General features: G+C 34.5%; 1 protein-coding gene across 1 annotated transcript in view; it reads right to left on the bottom strand.

Annotated features, from left to right (window-relative positions):
* Positions 1 to 21,469, bottom strand: part of LOC145259046 (E3 ubiquitin-protein ligase MYCBP2-like) — a 563,294-nt gene that overhangs the window by 144,864 nt on the left and 396,961 nt on the right. The window contains exons 57-58 of the mRNA XM_080116672.1: positions 18,909 to 19,146; positions 9,105 to 9,353 (exon numbers count right to left, since the gene is read on the bottom strand). Of these exons, the coding sequence (XP_079972798.1) occupies positions 9,105 to 9,353; positions 18,909 to 19,146 (487 nt within the window). The remainder of the gene's footprint in view (positions 1 to 9,104; positions 9,354 to 18,908; positions 19,147 to 21,469) is intronic.

Below are 21,469 nucleotides of genomic sequence, written 5' to 3'. Positions count from 1 at the left end.
TCCGGTAAACTAATTTCTTATGTTATTGCGAGCGACCATCTTGGTACATGCGCTCGCACATATACACAAGCGTGCACATCGAGATAGTCACCAGCAATAGCATAACTCTGCTTAATATCCGGAAAACTACTTATTTGCAGAAAATTTAAATATGATATTCGTTTTCAGCATACTCGAAACCTTCAAAAGTCATCATTTTAAAGGAAAATGTAAAGGTGGAAACTGAGTAAAAATTTACCCAGAAATCTTTACTGATGTACATATCTGCCACATAAAAAAGTGTTATATTCCAAAAATCATGTAAAAAAATAGGTCAAGTAGTTTTATTTTTAAATAAAAAAAAAATCACATTTTATGAGGAAGCAATTGAGGGACTCTCACACGTTGCCAATCTTAAAAAATACAATTGTAGATAAGTCTTGGATAATTCAAACCTGCAAGATTAGCATTGTAATGCAACCGATTTCACATTAATCACTTTAACTCGTTTTAAAATGATTTCAGAATTGTTTACACAAATTCACATGGAATTACTTAAAGATAACATATATACTTGTGTATAAGTCGATGTGCATTTTAAGACCAAAATGTGTCATTTTAGGTATTGTAAATTCTAGACAAGTTAAATGGACCATCTTGTGGCTCTTTCTTGCACAGATCATTTCCTTTCTGTGTTTTTTGTAAAACATCTTATAAATTGTTTCTTGACATTTGCGAGCAATCATACATGCGTTTACACAAGTGTGGTCTATTCGATTTTCATATATAGAACCAATCCGCTAACGAATGCAAATGTTGCTAATTAGACATTCTGATCAATGACATGCTGTTGATTACAGGCACAGTTATTGTCTTTTTGACATAATTTATGTCACATGCCATAATAACGTAAGCGCATACATTGCACGAGCCGCAATATACCGTAATAACGTGAATGCATGTGTTAAATGCCATTGAATGATTGTCATTAAATTGTTAAAATTTGTTGAACTTAAGGGAGAAGGACATATCGTAAACACAACATTTCCTAATCTACTAAAAAAAACTGCCGTATCATCACCGAACACATCATATCAAACTTAGGCCTATAGCCACGTCTAGAGAGTGAACATTGTGAGAGCTATTCCAATTATTATTAAGCCTCCCACTGAAAAACCGTGCATGTGCTTACATGCTGACAAACAAACTGCAATGGGATTCGGTAGGAGTGTGATTAATTACTAGGATTACCGGTATATACAGAGTGCACAAACAAAATGGCGTTTTCTATGTTATGATCGAGCACCGAGTCGCTCTTTAACAACATTTCCAAAAACATTACTTATGTAGAACTCCAAAAATTAATTTTAAAAATCATCTCCCAGAAATTCGACTTATTCACAAGTATATACAGTAGAAGCAAGTAAGCATTTATTTAAACATACAGAATTAATAAAATAAATGTTAAATATGCTTTCTTTTGTACTACAAGAGATTTGAAAGCATTTAACACTAAGGGAGATAATCAATTTTAACTTCAGTCTTATGTTTTTTGGGATTTTTTTTTTTTTTTTTAGAAAAAAAAGGTCGAGTAAAAGAGAATACCGAAATAATATTTCTTTAATCAGAGAGAAGGACAAATCTTTATATTTACCAAAAGTTCAGTTTTTCTCCAAGAGATGAAAATAATTGATTTTTTTTTTTTTTTAAATGAGTTCCTTTCAGCTGGAAAATTACCTAGGAATTTTGCCAGATTCAGCAGTAGTTAGTGTCTTAGTTGCGTAACTGAAGAGGTTACGCAAACTTTTATAGTTTTGGAGGATGGAAAATTCTAGAATTGCTCAAAATAAAATACTTTAAAATTCCACATTTTATAATGTTCCGGAACCTCTCAAAAAAAGGAAACATTTTTATATTCTATTATAATCTAATATTTTTTATTATAATCTAATATTTTTTATTATAATCTAATATTTTTTATTATAATCTAATATTATTTTATTATAATCTAATATTTTTTTATTATAATCTAATATTTTTTATTATAATCTAATATTTTTTATTATAATCTAATATATTTTATTATAATCTATTTTTTATTATAATCTAATATTTTTTATTATAATCTAATATTTTTTATTATAATCTAATATTTTTTATTATAATCTAATATTTTTTATTATAATCTAATATTTTTTATTATAATCTAATATTTTTATATTATAATCTAATATTTTTATATTATAATCTAATATTTTTATATTATAATCTAATATTTTTATATTATAATCTAATATTTTTATTATAATCTAATATTTTTATTATAATCTAATATTTTTATTATAATCTAATATTTTTATTATAATCTAATATTTTTATTATAATCTAATATTTTTATTATAATCTAATATTTTTTATTATAATCTAATATTTTTTATTATAATCTAATATTTTTTATTATAATCTAATATTTTTTTGTTATAAGAAATAATACTTTTATGAAAAAAATGTCCTCCCCTGACTATGTCCTCAAAGTTCAACAAAAATTTCCGATAAAATTATTTATTGCGGACTATTATCCTCATCAGATGTTGTTTCACAATGTTTCGGCAAACTATTCCTTTGGACTTCGTCAAAAGGTAACTGCAATGGGATAAGAACTCCGAATCTCCTAACTAAATTCTCAGCAGTTACTGCCATTTATAGTTGGCGTCGTCTCACTACGTTTTTTGGCCAAGTAAGCCTCTGGCTGGCTTTGGGTAGGATTGAAACCGCCATCTTCAGACAATTCTCACCTGGAACCGTAGAGATTCAAAATAGTTGTTGTCATCTCACCACCGTGGCGCAGTGGATAGAGATGTTGAATCTCTACAGTTGGCGAAAGCCAGAGGAATAGTTGACCGAAACGTCGTGCAAACAAAATCTAATAAAGATGAGGATAATAGTCAGCAATAAATAAATTAATAAATAAAACTCATCTTAATAATGAATTACAATTAAAATAATATATAAAAATTTCCAAATCTAATAGAATGCACTTGAAGGTTTTTTTTGTTTTTTTTTTTAATAAAAAACATTTTTTTTTTTTTTTTTTTTGTTAATCTGTCATCATTTTAAGATGAGGGTTGCATAAACTGAAAAAAATTGTAAAAATGCAAAACAAGATGAGAATAGTAGTCCGAATAATAATAATGCAAAAAGAAAATCGTATTTCAATAATAATAAAAATAAAAATAATAATAATAAAAATAATAATAAAATAAAAAAAAAATAATAATAAATAATAAAAAATAATAATAAAAATAATTTAAAAAATAATAAAATAATAAAAATAAAAAAATAATAAAAAAATAATAAAAAATAATAATAAAAACAATAATAATAAAAATAATAATAAAAATAATAAAAATAAAAAATAATAATAAAAATAATAAAAAATGACAATAAATATAAATGATAATAAAAATGATAAAAATAACAATAATTATAAAAATAATAAATGATAATAACAATAATAAAAATAAAATACTACTACTAAGAAGAAGTTGGCCAACATTCGCAGGATGGCGACCGGGTCCCCCATGCTGGCTACCGAAGGAGCACCTGCCGATCATGACACCCAGATCTTTCTATCTTTTGAATTATTTGTACTTGATATTTTTCACATTTTGGTGTTTGTGGCAACACCGAATCCAGAATTGTTTTACCTGTGGTTCTGACGCAGGTATAGTGTTTGGCTCCCATGTATACAGCAGGTATCGTGCACTATCACACATACATACAAGGCATAAACAGAAGTTAAAAAGAAATAAAAACAAAACAAATAAAAAAATAAAATAAAAAAATAAAATAAAGAAATAAAAATAAAAACAAATTAAAATTAAATTTTTTTTATATTATTATTAAAAAAAAAAAAAATTATATATATATAAGAAACTAAATAATTTTTACTAAGTATTCTATTTCGTAAAAGTCGGTAGTAATGCTCTAAAAGCAGGCGTTTGATGACAGGTCTACCTTACACCATACTGGTTAGTCGCTAGAAATGTTGGATGGGAAGAAGATGAGGAAGGCAATTTCCCCTGATGCTGTGATAGTATTTAATTCCCTCATTCTAAGTTGGGACAATTTCCCCGTTGATATCGCAAACAGGACTGCTTCCGGTTACAAGTTCGGAGCAACCAGGAAACAAAATGACACCAAACAAACACAGCACAACCTCCATATCTATATTCAGGATGACTTCTATAATAGCATTCCATTACGAGTCTATTCGCTTTTGTTGTCCATTTCTTTCTTTGTTTTTTTTTTTTCATTTTGATTATCACAATCAAAATGGAAAAAAACGAAGAAAGAAATAATAGACTCGTAATGGAATGCTATTATAGAAGTCATCCTGAATATAGATATGGAGGTTATGAGAAACGAATGAAAGAACTATAGGACCTCTCCAGTGACCACCAAGCGACAGAACAAAGAATTGCGGAACAAGCAAGACTGATACTCAAGAAAGGTTGGCTCTCTAAACTAGAACTAGCAGAAATTCATCGAAAAGTAAATGATGAAACTGAACAAGAAACAACCCCCAACGGATCTGCCCGTAGAAAAAATACATGAGTAAAAACACCAAACAAGCTTCTCCCACACATCCCAACAAACACAATCACAGACTTAAACAACCTCATTTACGCAGGCGCCAAAATGGTAAGTACGAATCTCAAATCGGAAAAACAACCGGGGACAAGTGGACTGACAAAACCTGGATTGGAAATAAAACTAGAAACCCAAATACACAAACATAAAAAAGAAATTAAAATGATCAACAGGAAGAAAGCAATGTGGAGAAAATGGAATATTGGAAATGTAACTGGCAGGGAGAGGCTTAACAAGAAACATGAAGAACTGGAGCAAAAAATAAAAGCAAAAGGAGCGAGATTGAGACGATATAGATATAAATCTGAACAATGCAAACAAAACAGAACATTTGAAACTAATGAAAGCCAATTCTACCAAAATGTGAACGGAGGAAAAACAAAAACAGAACAACCAAATCCGACAAAAACAAAACTCTACTGGAGTAAAATATGGGAAGAGCGACGAGATCACAATAGAAATGCCGAATGGCTGAAAGACATGAAAGAAGAGTTACAACAAATCGAAGAAGAACTGTGAATGAAATCAGCAAGGAAACCCTAAAGAAAACCATAGGAAAAATGGCAAACTGGAGAGCACCAGGGCACAACGGGATACATGCATACTGGTTCCAAAAATTCACAACCTTACACGAAAGGCTAGCCCAAAACCTGAGAAGATGTATACAGGAAACAAACATGCCAAACTGGATGACAAAAGGTAGAACCACACTGCTATAGAAGGACACAGAAAGAACCGTACCCAGCAACTATAGGCCAATCACGTGCATACCCACCATGTGGAAGATACTGACAGCACAACTGAGGGAAAAAATCTACCACTCACTGAATAACCGTGGACTCATCCCCGAGGAACAGAAAGGATCCAAAAAGGGAAAAGAGGAACACATGATCTGCTATATGTTGATCAAAAAATCCTAAAGGAGGTAAAAAGGAGGAGGAAAAATTTAGCAACACAACATACAACAGGATCCCCCAAGCATGGATAATGGAACGCCTAAAAATGTATAAAATACCAAGCGGGATCACCAATGTAATAGAAAATGCAATGAAAACATGGAGACTGGAATTGACAGCTGATGGACAACACATAACAGAAATTAACATACAAAGAGGCATCTTCCAAGGAGACTCACTATCACCACTACTGTTCATCATAGCCATGATGCCCTTGAACAGTATTCTGAGAAAGTGCCAAGCCGGATACAAGTTCCCCAGTACAGAGGAAAAAAATGAACCACCTGACGTATATGGACGATCTGAAACTTTTTTTTTTTTTTTTTTTTTACACGGTGGTCACCACTTATCAAGGCCCGGAAGCCACTCAGGGATAAGGGTTTTTGCAAGGACCGAAAAGGAGCCAGAGACACTAATTAACACTACCAGGATCTTCAGCCAAGATATCCAAATGGAATTTGCAATAGAAAAGTGCAGTTATAAAAAAGGGAAAACTGGAAACGACAGAAGGCATGGAACTACCCAACCAAACAGAAATGAGGGCACTAGGAGAACAAGACGACTATAAACACTTGGGAATTCTGGAAGCGGACACCATCAGAGCAACAGAAATGAAAGAGAAAATTGGAAATGAATACGTCAGAAGAATAAGAAAACTCCTGCAAACGAAATTATATAGTAGAAACCTAATAAAAGGTATAAATACATGGGCAGTGTCACTAGTGAGATACTCTGGACCGTTTATAGGATGGACAAAAGAAGAACCGAGACAGCTCGACCAGAAAACCAGGAAACTCATGACCATGCATAATGCACTACACCCAAAGGACGATATTGACAGACTCTACGTGAAAAAGAAAGACAGCGGGAGAGGACTGATCTCTATAGAAGACTGTGTGAAGGACACAAAAAAAGAACTAGAAAAATACATAATGCAAAACACTGAAAGGATAATTATGGCAGCGAGAGACACTGAAAAAAAAACAACAAAACAGAAAACAGAGCGACAAATGACAAAACAAGAAAAGAAAAATGGGAAGAGAAACAACTCCACGGAAGATTCATAAGAATGACAAAAGATGAGATTAACGAAAACACCTGGACATGGATGCGAAAAGGACATATAAACCGAGAAACTGAATCTCTAATAACTGCAGCACAAGATAACTCGATAAGAACCAACCATATCAAAGCAAGGATCGATAAAACACAAGAAAACACCAAATGCAGACTCTGTGGACAAAGAGACAAAACGATAAACCATATAGTAATTGAATGCAGCAAACTGGCCCAAAAGGAATACAAAAACAGGCATGACCAAGTGGGGAGGGCGGTGCACTGGGAATTATGCAAACGGCTGCATTTTGAGCATACAGATGAATGGTACAAGCATAAACCCGCAACAGCACTCGAACCACAAAATCCTATGAGACACGGACATACAAACGGACAAACCCATCCAAGCAAGAAGACCAGATGTCGTAATAATTAACAAGAAAGAGAAATCCTGTCAAATCGTAGACTTTGCTGTCCCAGCTGACCACAGTGTGAGTATGAAAGAAAAGGAGAAACGAAGAAAATACACAGAGCTAGCCAGAGAATTAAAAGGGATTTGGATGATGAAGAAAATCAAAATAGTACCGATAATAGTAGGAGCACTAGGAACAATTCTGAAAAACCTGGAAAAAAGAATGGCAGAAATTGGAATCAGAGGAATAGCTGCAAAAATACAACGCCTAACAATAATGAAGACGGCTGAAATATTAAGGAAAATCCTTGAATGCGGAGAATAACACAAGACAATATAACAAAGAAGCGTTACAGGGAATGAAGAACACCGAAGCTGCAGAACTACATGTTCTACACCCCCATTATGCATTCCCTCCATTGTTTTACCACCGTTCCCCCAATAGAAAAGTGATTGATACCAAAGAGTCGAGAAGGGTCAAGGAGGATGGAAAGACCGAGGCGGGAGCACTGGCCAGACCTCCGCTGGACAAGTGTGAAGAGAATTGGGATCTTGGGGAGGCTTAGTGCCACTCAAATTCCAGTATAAACCAATGGCCACTGCCAGTGAAAAATCAATGGTAAGAGGCTGTTGCGATGACGCAAATTTATTTGCAAATGCTATTGAAGGAGGAGGAGAGGGCTGGACGTCTGGGGAGAGTTGTCACTCAGCTTCCAGAGAACACCACAGGTTTCCAATCAGATCGTTTGTTGACTTGTGTGAAAGCTCCATGTGAGCCAATAATAATAATAGAAGAAGAAGACCTAATCCCATCTCCTTCCTCTTCTCATTGGCATGGGCTGACATTACACCAAATAGTTCAAGGGTCAAGTAGGATTGAAAGACCGAGGAGTGAAAGCACTTACCAGACCTCCACAGGATAGGTGCAGAAGGGACTAGAAGGTCGGGGAGGCTTATTTCCACCCAAATTCTAGTGAAGACCAACGGTCACTGTCAGCAAAAATAAATGAAAAGTGTTGCGTTAACACAAGTTTCTTTGCAAAGGTTATCGAAACAGGTGAAGATTACTGGAAAATCTGGAGAAACTTGTCACCCAGACACCAGGAAACATTATCAGTTTTTATCAGTGAGCAATCTCTGATGATGACCTGCGTGAGAACTCGTAGTGAGTGAAATGATAATATACCTGAAATCTGTTTAAAGGTTGCTGGGAAAATATTTGGATCATTCTACCACTCCAGTAGATATCTCACTGCCGATGCAATCCTCTATCTGTATAAGAGCCAAGTACATCCTAGGATGAAATACTGCTGCCATATCCGGGCATGAGTTGCTCGGAGCACCTGCCATGCCTTGACAGAGTTAAAAAAAAAAAAAAAAAAAAAAAAAATTCATAATCTAGTAGGTGACGCCCTTTTCTTTTCTCTGCAACCTCTTTCCCACAGAAGAGACATTGTCTCTGCTTTATCATTAGTTTCATGGCAAGTGTTTGACTAATCCCACCCTCTCAAACTTTCACAAAAAGAAAAAAAACACTCATCTAGCCAAAAATCACTATCAAGAATTCCCCCACTCTCTATCAGTGCCTAAACCTAAACATACATTCAATGAATAAAGCTTCTTTCCTATAACTGCCTGCCAGTCAAACTGTTCCGCTGCTCTGCTTTCCAACTGACTACAATATTATCATCTTCAAGTCCAATGTAAACAAATTCTTATTGAACAGTCCTCATAGACAATTGAATCCTATCAAATTCCCACTACAAACAATTATTACAGTATTGTCCCAATGACTACCATACCTTATCCTCGAGTTGCCTCCTGGCCTTGATAAATGGTGACCCCCTCGCTTTGTAAAAAAAAAAAAAAAAAAAAATCCCTAAACATTGTAAAAATACCAAACAAGATGAGAATAGTAGTCCAAAAAGCAAACGAAATGATGCAAAAGAAATTATTTTTAATTAATGAATAAAAATACACTGGTTTAAAAAGTTCTTGTTCAACTTTGACTAACCCTAACTCCTAAACGACAAAATCCACGTGCTCACCTGATTGTTTCTTCCTTCGGTGAAGCCGAGCCGATATTAAAGGCCGGCTTGATGGCATTTTCCGCTGTCAAAGCAGTTGCATCCGTCGCTGTTCCCGCTGCTGCCGCTGACGCTGCAATGGCAACAGGCATCCCACCTGGCTGCGGTGATGCTGAACCTGAGGTAGAGGGGCTTATGCCCAAACTACTTCCACCAGGTTTTTGCTGCTGTTGGACAGGGCTCGATCTCGGACTACTGCTCTGGCCCCTACTACGACACAAAAAGCACAAAGACATGGTTTTAGAAGGAGCACGGCGCCAGCGCTTGCGGAGGTCCGAGACTGGGTGAAATCATGGCACAAATTGCAACAAAAACAAACATGGTGCCAGGCAAGGTTAAAAGCAGCAAGTGAGCGTGTTAGGGCGTTAGGTTAGTGTGAGGGTTAATTTTTGTACTTTTTTTTTTTTAAGTGGTCGGATTTTCAAAATTTATTTAAAAAAACAAAAAGAAGTCAGAAAAACAAACGAAACGACAAGCAAATAAAAGAATATGAAAAAAAAATTTTTTGAATTGATCGGCTCTCAAAAAATAAAGAAAAACTAAAAGGAAAAAAAGGAAAGTAAAAGTAGAAAAATAAAAAAAAACAGAAAAAACACGAAAACAAAAAATATGTAAAAAAAAAAACAAGGAAAAACAGAAGTAAAAAATAATGAATACACAAACGAAAAAATAAAGATTATGAAAAAGAAAAACAGAAGAAAAAAGAAGCAGAAGAAAAAAGAAGCAGAAGAAGCAGAAGAAAGAAGAAAAAGAAAAGGAAACAGAAAAAAGAAACAAGAAAAAATAGAAAAAAGAAAGAAAAAATAGAAAAAAAAGAAACAAGATAAAATAGAAAAAAGAAACAAGATAAAATAGAAAAAAGAAACAAGAAAAAATAGAAAAAGAAACAAGAAAAAATAGAAAAAAGAAACAAGAAAAAATAGAAAAAAGAAACAAGAAAAAATAGAAAAAAGAAACAAGAAAAAATAGAAAAAGAAACAAGAAAAAAGAAACAAGAGAAAAGAAACAAGAAAAAATAGAAAAAAGAAACAAGAAAAAATAGAAAAAAAGAAACAAGAAAAAATAGAAAAAAAGAAACAAGAAAAAATAGAAAAAGAAACAAGAAAAAATAGAAAAAGAAACAAGAAAAAATAGAAAAAGAAACAAGAAAAAATAGAAAAAAGAAACAAGAAAAAATAGAAAAAGAAACAAGAAAAAAGAAACAAGAAAAAAGAAACAAGAAAAAATAGAAAAAATAGAAAAAAAGAAACAAGAAAAAATAGAAAAAGAAACAAGAAAAAATAGAAAAAGAAACAAGAAAAAATAGAAAAAGAAACAAGAAAAAATAGAAAAAGAAACAAGAAAAAATAGAAAAAAGAAACAAGAAAAAATAGAAAAAGAAACAAGAAAAAATAGAAAAAGAAACAAGAAAAAATAGAAAAAGAAACAAGAAAAAATAGAAAAAGAAACAAGAAAAAATAGAAAAAGAAACAAGAAAAAATAGAAAAAAGAAACAAGAAAAAATAGAAAAAAGAAGCAGAAGAAAAAAAGCAGAAGAAAAAAAAAAAAAAGCAGAAGAAAAAATAGAAGAAAAAAGAGAAAAATATGCAGAACAAAAAAACAAGAAAAAACAAAACAGAAGAAAAAACACAAATCAGAAAATAACAGAAAAAAAAACACACACAGAAAATAACAAAGAAAAAATCCATGAAAGAAAAAAATGAAAAGAAAATGATAAAAATCAAGAAATAGACTAAAAAAAAAAAAAAAAAAAAAAGAGCTTTTATGATTACAGTCATAACACATTTTTCCAACATCTTTCGAGAATTCTAATTTTACTAAATTAATCAAGGGACGCGCAGTGAAAGCAAAAGTATTTAAAAAAAAAAAAAATTGATTGAAAAGAAAGGTAATCATAACAATTTACAGAATGCAATGAAAAAAAAAAAATGTGCATAGGCGAAAAAAAATGATTTTACGTTGTTTTTTTTTCAAACGCATATAATCGAAAGAAGAATGCGTCAATACCAACCATGGTTAAAAATATTAATTTGTATACGAGAGAAATAAGTGTTTACGTTAAGACAGACGAACTGTGGAGAACTACAGATAGAGTATTTCATAGCTGAGAAAAAACATCAAAGTTAAGAGTTAGTATAAAATACAGCATCAGTGAAAAGGAGTGCTGTCTTGTTTTATTTCAATTAGTTTTACAAAATAGAATTTAACAAGATGCGGCCATATTGGTTTGGGGGGGGGGTTGTATCGCTCAAAACAAAAAAAATCATTCAAATGTCTTAGTTTTTTGTACTACATTGGTTATTTCTAAGATTTTAAGGGTTGGGGAGGAATTTTTTTTTTTTGTTTTTTTTTTTTTAACTATAAGACCTTGGGTTTTAAATTTCTTATGAATAATGAGAAATCAACTACACTTAAATACATTTAAATTCGCGGAGATTTTGTATTTATTATTACTGAGCCAATTCTCTCCAAGAAAAAGGGTGAAAAATAAAAACTCCATATCTTATGGTTCTGAATTTTTAAGACAAGGATTTATAATTTGTATTATTGGACTACGGTTCTCATCTTGAGCGTTATTTTTCACAACGTTTCGATCGATGTAACCTCCGGCCTTCTTCAGGTCTACCTTGTCAAACTCTGGGAATCTTTTTCTCAAACTCTAAAATTTGCACAGAATTTATCAGGATTGACCCCCTGGGGGACACTTGCATCAATATTATGCTGATCAGATGTAATATTAATACATATGGCTATCGAAGCCAGCCTGAATTTTTCTCCTGTGTCTAGGAAGGATGTTGAGTATTTGCGCCGAGGAATATCATAGGATTCAATTTTCTTCAATTTTTGTTTTTGATGACGCTGAATAAATGATGAAGATGCAGAATAGAGATGAAGATGCAGTAATTAAATACAAAATAAAAACATGCGAAAATAAGAATTAAAAGGCACGTGTTCATCTTTTAAAAGCTTCATGCTATGAAATCAGTTGCAATCAAGGCAATACTTATACAAGGCCTAGCAAACATACGACTGACGTCCTTGATTGTCCGTCATTTTAGCGATTAATGTCTCAATTTAAACAAACTGGATTTATTGCATTTAGCATATTTAGCGTTCAAACTCCAATTATTTGAAATAATATTTTGATAGTAAAAAGTTAAAAAGTTTTTTAAAAAGTAGGTGCTTATTTAGAATTACACTTAATTAAAAAAAATAATACAATAAATATTTATGATGTACTCATCGCAGAACATAGATGTCGTATTCCAAAATTCACATAAATGGATCGCTTAGACTTTTTTTTTTTTTTTTTAAGAAAATTAAATTTAATGAGGAAGGAGGAGATTGGAAGCGACAATATTATTAATAAAATTTCCCAAAATTCAAAGGCGACAATTCAATTCAGTTATAGAGATTTTGTTTGTATTCAGAATAATAAAAACTTTGATTGCTAAAAATTGTCAAATTTAATTTTCTTAAAAAAAAAAAATAAATAAAAAATAAATAAAAAAAAAACTTCTGGATAAATTTACATAATTCTATGACGTCTTTATCATAAGATAAAGACGATAAAGATTTTTTGCATAAGATAATTATGAAAAAGACAAGAAAATAAAATACAGAAAAATCTTTATCAAGTGTAATTTTAAAAAAGCACCAAAAACTATTTTTTAAAAAGAATTCATTCGTTATCTAATATTCAGCCATTTTTTTTTTATCAAGTATAATTTTAAATAAGCAAAGCATCAAAAACTATTTATTAAAAAGAATCTAATTGTTATATCCGATATTCAGCCATTTTTTTTTTATCAAGTATAATTTTAAATAAGCAAAGCATCAAAAACTATTTTTTAAAAAGAATCTAATTGTTATATCAGATATTCAGCCATTTTTTTTTATCAAGTATAATTTTAAATAAGCAAAGCATCAAAAACTATTTTTTAAAAAGAATCTAATTGTTATATCCGATATTCAGCCATTTTTTTTTTATCAAGTATAATTTTAAATAAGCAAAGCATCAAAAACTATTTTTTAAAAAGAATCTAATTGTTATATCCGATATTCAGACATGTTACTTATGACTATGACAGACACAATAAAAAAAATAATTAAAAAAGAAAAAAATGCCAGGTCAAAGAATATATGCTATGCTACACAGGCCTGTGTTAAGGATCACCTTAATTGCAACGCATTCAAGATGGGTCTGATAATTGCTTTGCCCCACCACCACCCCACCTTCCTTTTTTAGTTTACGGTTGAAGGAGGTGCATGCAATCAAACATGAAGAGGAGAAAAATAGTAAAACATAAAAAAAAAAAAAAGTTAATTTGTTTTTAAGTTGTCAGTAAGTGGGTTAGATACGAAAAAAACAAAACAAAAAAAAACCATACATTTTCAAATGAGTGTAGAATATTATTACAAAATGTGGCATTGAAACATCCCATGTTTTACGCAGCCATTGCTATGGATGTAATGCGTAGCGATACTGGATTGGTTGTGTAAAACGATCATTAAAACGGGATTTTCCACATAAGGTTAAATCAAGCAAGAAAGTCGACAATTCCATTAGGAGTAAAAAATTAGGGTTAGAGGTATGTGATAGTATGTTTTATTGCCTTGCTCTTTATGGGGACATTTTGGTAATCGTCTCATCAGTAGTAGGTGTGATCTTGAATAGGCTGTCATAATCATCTCCATCACAAGAGATTATATTTTCTTATTAGAATCGCAGCTAATACAGGATGACTCCACCAGAAAAAAAAAAATGTCACTCATGAAATTATTAATAAAATTCTAAAGTTCTTTGGTACAACTAAACTTCAGTCTATGCCCGGCTTGCCCACCAAGGTTCAATCATGAATGCACAACAGTCTTTGTGATACTGGTGCATATTGTGAACCAGACGTATCTCAGTGTCTGCTCGGTTTTGGCCGGAACATGATGTCAACAGCCGGATTTTGCCAAGCAACCGCTCGGGTTTAGCTGCTGTTTGATGCAACACACCGATCAGCCAATCACAACACGGCACACGGAATTACAATTTTATAAAAAAAAAAAAATTAAAAAAAGAAATATTTTTCTTTGAACCTTTTTTCTTTTTAAAACATTTGTCTAAAATTATTTGCCCCCCCCACCCCCAAATTAACTTTTGCTTTTTCTAACCTTTTCTTGACAAAAAAAAAAAAATGAATAAAACGAAAAAGAAAAAAAAAAAAAAAACACCAAATCGATGACGCTTGGCATAATCTGGCTGTTGACGTCATGTTTCGGCCAAAGCCGAGCAAACGCTGAGATACGCCTGGTTCACAATATGCACCAGTACCGTCTTTGTTTTATTGCCATTCAACAATGTGGGGGCACTTTAGTGATCGTCTCATCAGTAGCAGGTGTGATCCTGAATGAGTTTCATACTCACTGGGTCATAAACATTCCAATTTTTATCTCTAAGATTATCTTAAAGATAATCTCTATCTAAGCAATCTAAAGACTATTTGTAGAACACAACCATATTTGGTACAAAAAAAAGAAAACTCCAGTTTATGCCTGACTTGTCCACCAAGTTCAGTAAAGAATGTCCAACAGTCTTTATTTTATTACTGTTTCGTTTTATGTGGGAGGCACTTATCTCATCAGTAGGAGATCTAATCCTGAATGGGCTTCACAATCATTGGACGTTAACGTCAAAGATTTTTGTCTATGGGATTATATCAAAGATATTCTCTACCAAAACAATCCTTGGACTCGAGATGATCATCTGACCATCACAGCTAAGTAAAAGTGCACATTCAGAGTAAATCACTAAATGGTGATAAAACAAAGACTGTTGGATATTTATGATTAAAACTTGGTGGACAAGTCATGCATAGACTGATGTTCATCTGCCCAAATATGGTTGGATTACAGAAAAGACATTAGATTTTATGCCAACACTGAATTAGCTTACCTAGATGCCACTGTTTGAAATTTGTAGCCATGGGTCGCCATCAGTGGAATGTTTTTTCTCTTGTACACCTTGTTTAATTTAGACGGTTACAAACCGATATAAATAATTGCACATTAAAATAATTAAATTTATTAAAAAAAATCATTTTTTTTTTTGTTATTTGAATTATTTGGTTCCAGTAATATTTAACATTCATTTAATAATATTTAATGTACGTATTATCGACAAATCTGCTTAGCGCCACAAAATCACAGCCCTTTACTGTTGAGATCCTTAAATGCCAGAAAGCTTTCTCCTCTAATAGTTTCTTCCTTCAACAGCTAGACTTTGGAATTCCCTTCCTGCTACTTGCTTCCTTGACTGTACTGATATGCAGAAATTTAAAATGTAAGCCAACATTTTGTTAATCTTTCTCAGGCATGACGGTGAGTGAAAAAAAAAAAAAAAGGAAAAATCTGAAATGGAACCATGCTTTTCATGAAAATTTTAAAAACATCCAATTAATTCTTTGATTAAAAAAAGGAAAAACTTTTCCGATTTTCACTTTTATGTACCCGTCCAGAGACGGGTATTCCAACAAGTAACAAATGTAATTCTAAAACACTATTTGTAATAATATAACTATTGTTTTAAAACCACTTCTATTTCTTAACTATCCTCACTTTTTTTTGGTACTTGTGCAGTTTATGGACCATGCTGAAATAACATTATTTAGAACAGTGGTTCCCAACCACCATGCCATGCCACATTTGTGTGCTGTGCAATGATTACTGGTGTGCCAAGGCAGAGGTGACAGGTGGGAAACAGCTTTCATATTGTTCTGTAACGCAGTCTGGCTTTACTATTAAATGATAACTTACGTGCCGAGTCAGCATTTTAAGCTGTGACATGGGAGTGAGGTCATAGAATGCATATACAGGCATAAAGATCAGAAGGAAATGACAAAGAGAAGAAAAAGACACGTGGCGATTGGGAAGTTATGCTTGACCTCTCTAAAGCAAGCTAGCAGATCAAGAGCCCCGGCTGTGTCTGGTGCCGCGGATCGAGAGCCCCGGCTGTGTCTGGTGCCGCGGATCGAGAGCCCCGGCTGTGTCTGGTGCCGCGGATCGAGAGCCCCGGCTGTGTCTGGTGCCGCGGATCGAGAGCCCCGGCTGTGTCTGGTGCCGCGGATCGAGAGCCCCGGCTGTGTCTGGTGCCGCGGATCGAGAGCCCCGGCTGTGTCTGGTGCCGCGGATCAAGAGCCCCGGCTGTGTCTGGTGCCGCGGATCAAGAGCCCCGGCTGTGTCTGGTGCCGCGGATCGAGAGCCCCGGCTGTGTCTGGTGCCGCGGATCAAGAGCCCCGGCTGTGTCTGGTGCCGCGGATCGAGAGCCCCGGCTGTGTCTGGTGCCGCGGATCGAGAGCCTCGGCTGTGTCTGATGCTGCGGATCGAGAGCTGGCTGATATGGCAGTCAATGTTATAGTTAGAACTGGAGTTGTTTATAAATATTAACTCACATTATTACTTATGTGATTTCAATGCTTTTTTTTTTTTTTTACATGGGAGTCACCACTTATCTGGAAGCCACTCGAGGATAAGAGTTAATGAGTGTGCAGTAGTTAATGGGACAATGTCATAGTAATCGTTAGTAGTGGAAATTTGGTAAATTGGATTACTTAAGGGGAACGGCTCATCAAGAACTTGTTTACATTGGACTTGAAGATGACCATATTATAGTCAGCTGGAAAGCAGGAAAATGAAAGAGAGTTCCACAGGCATACAGTTCTAAGAAAGAAGTGTCATCCATACAATCTACATTTAGGTTTAGGCACAGATAAAGAGGAAATTATTGCTAGTGGTTTCATCTAGAAGAGTGTTTTTCGTGAAAGTTTGGCGAGGGGGACCATAGATTGAAGCTCAGATGAGCACTTGCTACAAAAATAACAGTAGATTAGAGACAGGCTCACAACGTCTCTTCTGTGAGAAAGAGGTTGCAGGGAAGAGAATAGGGCATCCGCCACTAGGCTACAAAGTCTATTTTGAACTATAAACATAAAAAAAAAATAAATAAATAAATTTTTTTAAAAAGTATATGTAATAAATCGTCCGTTTAAACATTTTATATTTCGAAATTCTCATCAGAATGAACATTGGTTAGCATTGTCATGTAGAAAAAACTTGGGAACCACTGATTTAGAAAGTCATTCTTAACATAGGGAGAGGGTGCTTTTTAACTATTCTGTGTTATATGCGCCAGTAAGTAGCGAGTATGTTAACTAGTATAAATTTTGGAAAGAGACACATTATTATATGTCATGATAACCTGGCGACAAACAGAAATAGACTCAGTGCAGCTAGCAAGATTGAGGCGAAGGTTGAAAGGTTAGCTTCCAAGACATAAATGCGCTAGAAATGCAGGTGTCGAATGATATGGCAAATTACATCATGTTCGGAGCACAGAACAGAGTTTTTAGTCAATCAAAGTAGGGAACTGAGGGATGCAACATGCATTTGAAAATGTACAGAGAATCTAAGTGAATATTGTCTCCAGACTCTGCCAGTGTGTCGACCATTTTAAGATTAAGTTAAAAAAAAAAAAAAAAAGAAATAATGAGAATTGGGTATTGGTTTCTCTTCTCGTGAACAACCATTCTATAAATAAATGTTATATATTGGGGGACACATTAATCTTTTGAGCCATGATAAACAGTGACCCTTACTGTTATATATTAGTGTAAGTAGAGATTATGTCAACTAGTATGAATTTTGATCAAAATCCATAACATAGTTTTGATTTTAAAAACTGTCTAAACTTTAAGGCTTAAGCTTAAAGGGTCTTAAGAAAAAAATTGAAATTCATGAAATTGTGCTTCATTGGTATCTAATGAGTACATGTAAAATTTAATGCAAATCTGAAATATTTTAATTTCAAAATGGCAGCAAACGGAGATAGACTCAGTGCAGCTAGTGTGATTGAGGCAGGAGTTGCTTCCAAGACACAAATGCGTTAGTAATGCAGGTGTCAACTGACATGAACAACCATTCTAGATGTCGAATGTTGAAGCTGCACACGTGCAAATGCATGCACGACAGCTGGTAGCAAACACACTGAACGATAGCATCAGGATGCCAGCTGTTTGAGACATGCAGTTATTGAGGTGAAGTGCGCCTGCGGAGGAGCAGGTCACATATATAGCCCAGAGAAAAAGGCAAATAGAAAGAGAAGCCTACAGTCAGCCAGCAATCAACATTGCACAAGCATGGCTCCATCCACCAATCTCCTCTCTAGCTGAGCGCATGCACATTAGGCAATAAAGAAAAAGAAAATAATTTTTTTTATATTTTCATACAAAAACAGAAGTGTTAGGAGTTTTCTCTGGCTGACGAAAAATCGACTGCGCAACATAAAACCTTTGAAAGTTAAGAAGTCTCCATTATGTTTCCATGCAGGAGATAAATTTGTCATGAGTTAAACATCAACAAAGGCAAGAGAATCACACTCCACACATGGAAAAGTGACGATGAAAAAAAAAAAATGAAAGACCTGCAACCGCGCATGTATGTAAAAAGACTGTTTTGTTAATTGTCTTTTGATCACTTACTAGCAAAACTACACACACTGGAAATGGCATGCGCAAATCGTTCGTTAAATTTTTGTTTGATTATTAAACTGCTATATTCTTTATTTTCACCTAACAATTTTATAAATAGAAAATACCGTGAAACTCAAATTTAACTCGAAAATCCTATCCAAAAAAAAAAAAAAAAAAAAAAAAAATAGCATGGTCTGTAAACTGCACAGGCACCCAGTTTTTAAATAAAGTAGAAAAAAAAATGTTTTACCTGGATCTGGCGGGAGAAACTTGACGTGAATTCTCCGAGATGGAACCGTCTGAAGTATCCCTTTCCATACTGGGTTCTCTGGGAAGGTTGCCACGCAAGGCTCGCTGAGCGAAAGCACTAACAGGTACTGGGGGAGGCGGAGATTCGTCCTTGGCCGCCACAATCATTTCCTTTACATCTTTTTTTACAGCGTCGGCTTTGGTAGCAATTCGGACTGGAGACCCATGCCTCGAGGAGCCTTTAACGAATAATAAAAATGGACTTATTGCAGAAAGGATGCATAGCGCTGGACATAAATCTTGCCAAAAATAATAATGTACGAAGTGCATTCAATAAGCTTCCAGACTTTTTGTTGTAGACTCTTTAAAATGCAATATAAATTGGTCAAGTTTTTTTCTACTCTTTTATTAAAACATAAATATTACATAAATATGTACTATGTGTGTTTATTCAAAGCGTTACATTGTAGGGGCGTACTAAACAAATCGAAGACCCCAGACACCCTCTCTATGGCTACTCGGAGGTGGCTACACGACTTGTGTCCCAGCGAAGCTTTGCCACAGTGGAGGAACTACCGGACACTCCTACATCCTCTTACCGGCTGCAGATGTGGAGAGAGGTAGACCCTCAGTCTACAAATATAGCACTGCCAGAGCCCAGTGAAACCTTACCACCTGGCACACACCTGTCCCGCTCGGAGTGGGTCACTCTGAATAGGGCAAGGGCAAAAGTTGCAAGAACTGGCGACAACCTCCCCCATGTGGGGTTACTCTACAACTGCTGAATGCCCCTGTGGTGCCCAAGTTCAGACCATCGAGCACATTTTAACATCTTGCCCACTGGGGCCCAACTGCACGGACGAAGACCTCAGTGTTGGTAATGAAACCGCACGCCGCTGGTTGAAGAGATGGAGCGACAAGATATGAATGAATATAAATTGGTCACTTATCTCATAATGTGTACTGCAATAGCAATACATATGAAATGAGTGACCAATTTATGATTTCAGGTTCGAATGAACAGCTACAGCAGGAATTGGAACACATCCTACTAAAGCCTGATTGGCACAGCTGGTGAATTTCAAAAATGCAATCTGTACGTGAGGACACTTTAGAAGAATAATATGCAATAAAATTCTGTTTTAAAATTTAAAAATATGTAACAGAAAAGTATGGAATGCTTCAGACTGCTTTTGGACCATCTTGCATGAATTGCGCATCAGTTTTTTGAGTGGCATAAGAGATTCAAGGAAGGCAAAGAGTCTGTAAGAGATAGTGAGAGGTGTGGGAGGAGTAAAGAAGTCAGAACACCAGAGTTGATTGGCAAAATAAAGAATTTCATAAGGACTGCCATGCATCTATAGAGACAATACGTGCAGTTTGGGAACTGTACACACAATTATTCACAAGGAACTGAAGATGTGGAAGATTTGCGCAAAGTTTGTCCCAAGGGTGCTTAGAGAAGATCAGAAAGAAACACGTTGTCATGACAACAAGGAGATGGTCGAGTTGATCACTTCAAATCTCGCCATTCCAGACCTTGCTTCCTGTGACTTTTAGTTAAACCCTAAGCTCAAGGAAAACCTTAGAGGCTGGCGTTATGAGACAACTGAGCAGATGAAAGCAGCTGTGCCGAGGCTCACTGACACGCTCATACAAGAGGACTTTTATGGGGCTTTCCAGAAGTTGTTGGAACGATACAAGTGCATTGCAGCCGGAGGAGATTACTTCGAAAGGGACTAGAGTTGAATGCATATACTATCAATAAAAGAGCGCATATGAAAAAAGTCTGGAACTTATTGAAGGTATCTCGTATCTGCGATTGTATAATGTTTAATGAGGTCAGCTAAAAATATATGCAGGATGGCAATAAATAGGCTGAACTTGTTCAACTAAATCTCAACTTCTGTCCCATCACTGGAATATTGCACCCTTGTACCTGTTGGGCCTTTTTTTTTTTTTTTTTTTTTTTTTACTCACGTTCACTCTTAACAAGGCACATCGCCACTTGGACATAAGGGGATACTATTTGGGACCACGCCCAGGAAAGATTAAGAAGATGTTGGTTTACATTACATTTAAACTTCTGCATATCAGTACAGCCAGGGAAGCAGGTAGCAGGAAAGGAATTCCAAAGTTTAGCTGTTTGAGGAAAGAATGGAAAGCTTTTTGACATTTAAGGACCTCAACAATGAAGAGGTGAGATTTTATTGCTAAGCGGATTTGTCGGGGGGATATGTACTTGGAGGGAGAACAAGTGCAACATATTTTAATGGAGTGTGCTCCGATGAACACATAGCACTTCTGCATTCTCGACATACCACCCCTCCCAATCCGACATACCACCCCTCCCAATCCGACAACCAGCAACCTAACCCTCTTCACTGTAGAGATCCCTAAATACCAAAAAGCCTTTTACTTCAATAGTTTCTTTGCTCAAACTCTTAGATTTTAAAATTTCCTCCCAGTTTCCTGCTTCTCTGACTAACATGCAGAAATTTAAATATAATGTAAACAAACATCTCGCTGCTCAACTCCCTACATAATGTCCTTGTATTTATT

The sequence above is a fragment of the Euprymna scolopes genome, chromosome 34, assembly GCF_053919585.1.
Source record: "Euprymna scolopes isolate OS-2025 chromosome 34, ASM5391958v1, whole genome shotgun sequence".
NCBI lineage: Eukaryota > Metazoa > Mollusca > Cephalopoda > Sepiida > Sepiolidae > Euprymna > Euprymna scolopes.
Note: the sequence above shows the minus strand (reverse complement) of the source record. Positions and strands in the feature narration are given on the sequence as shown.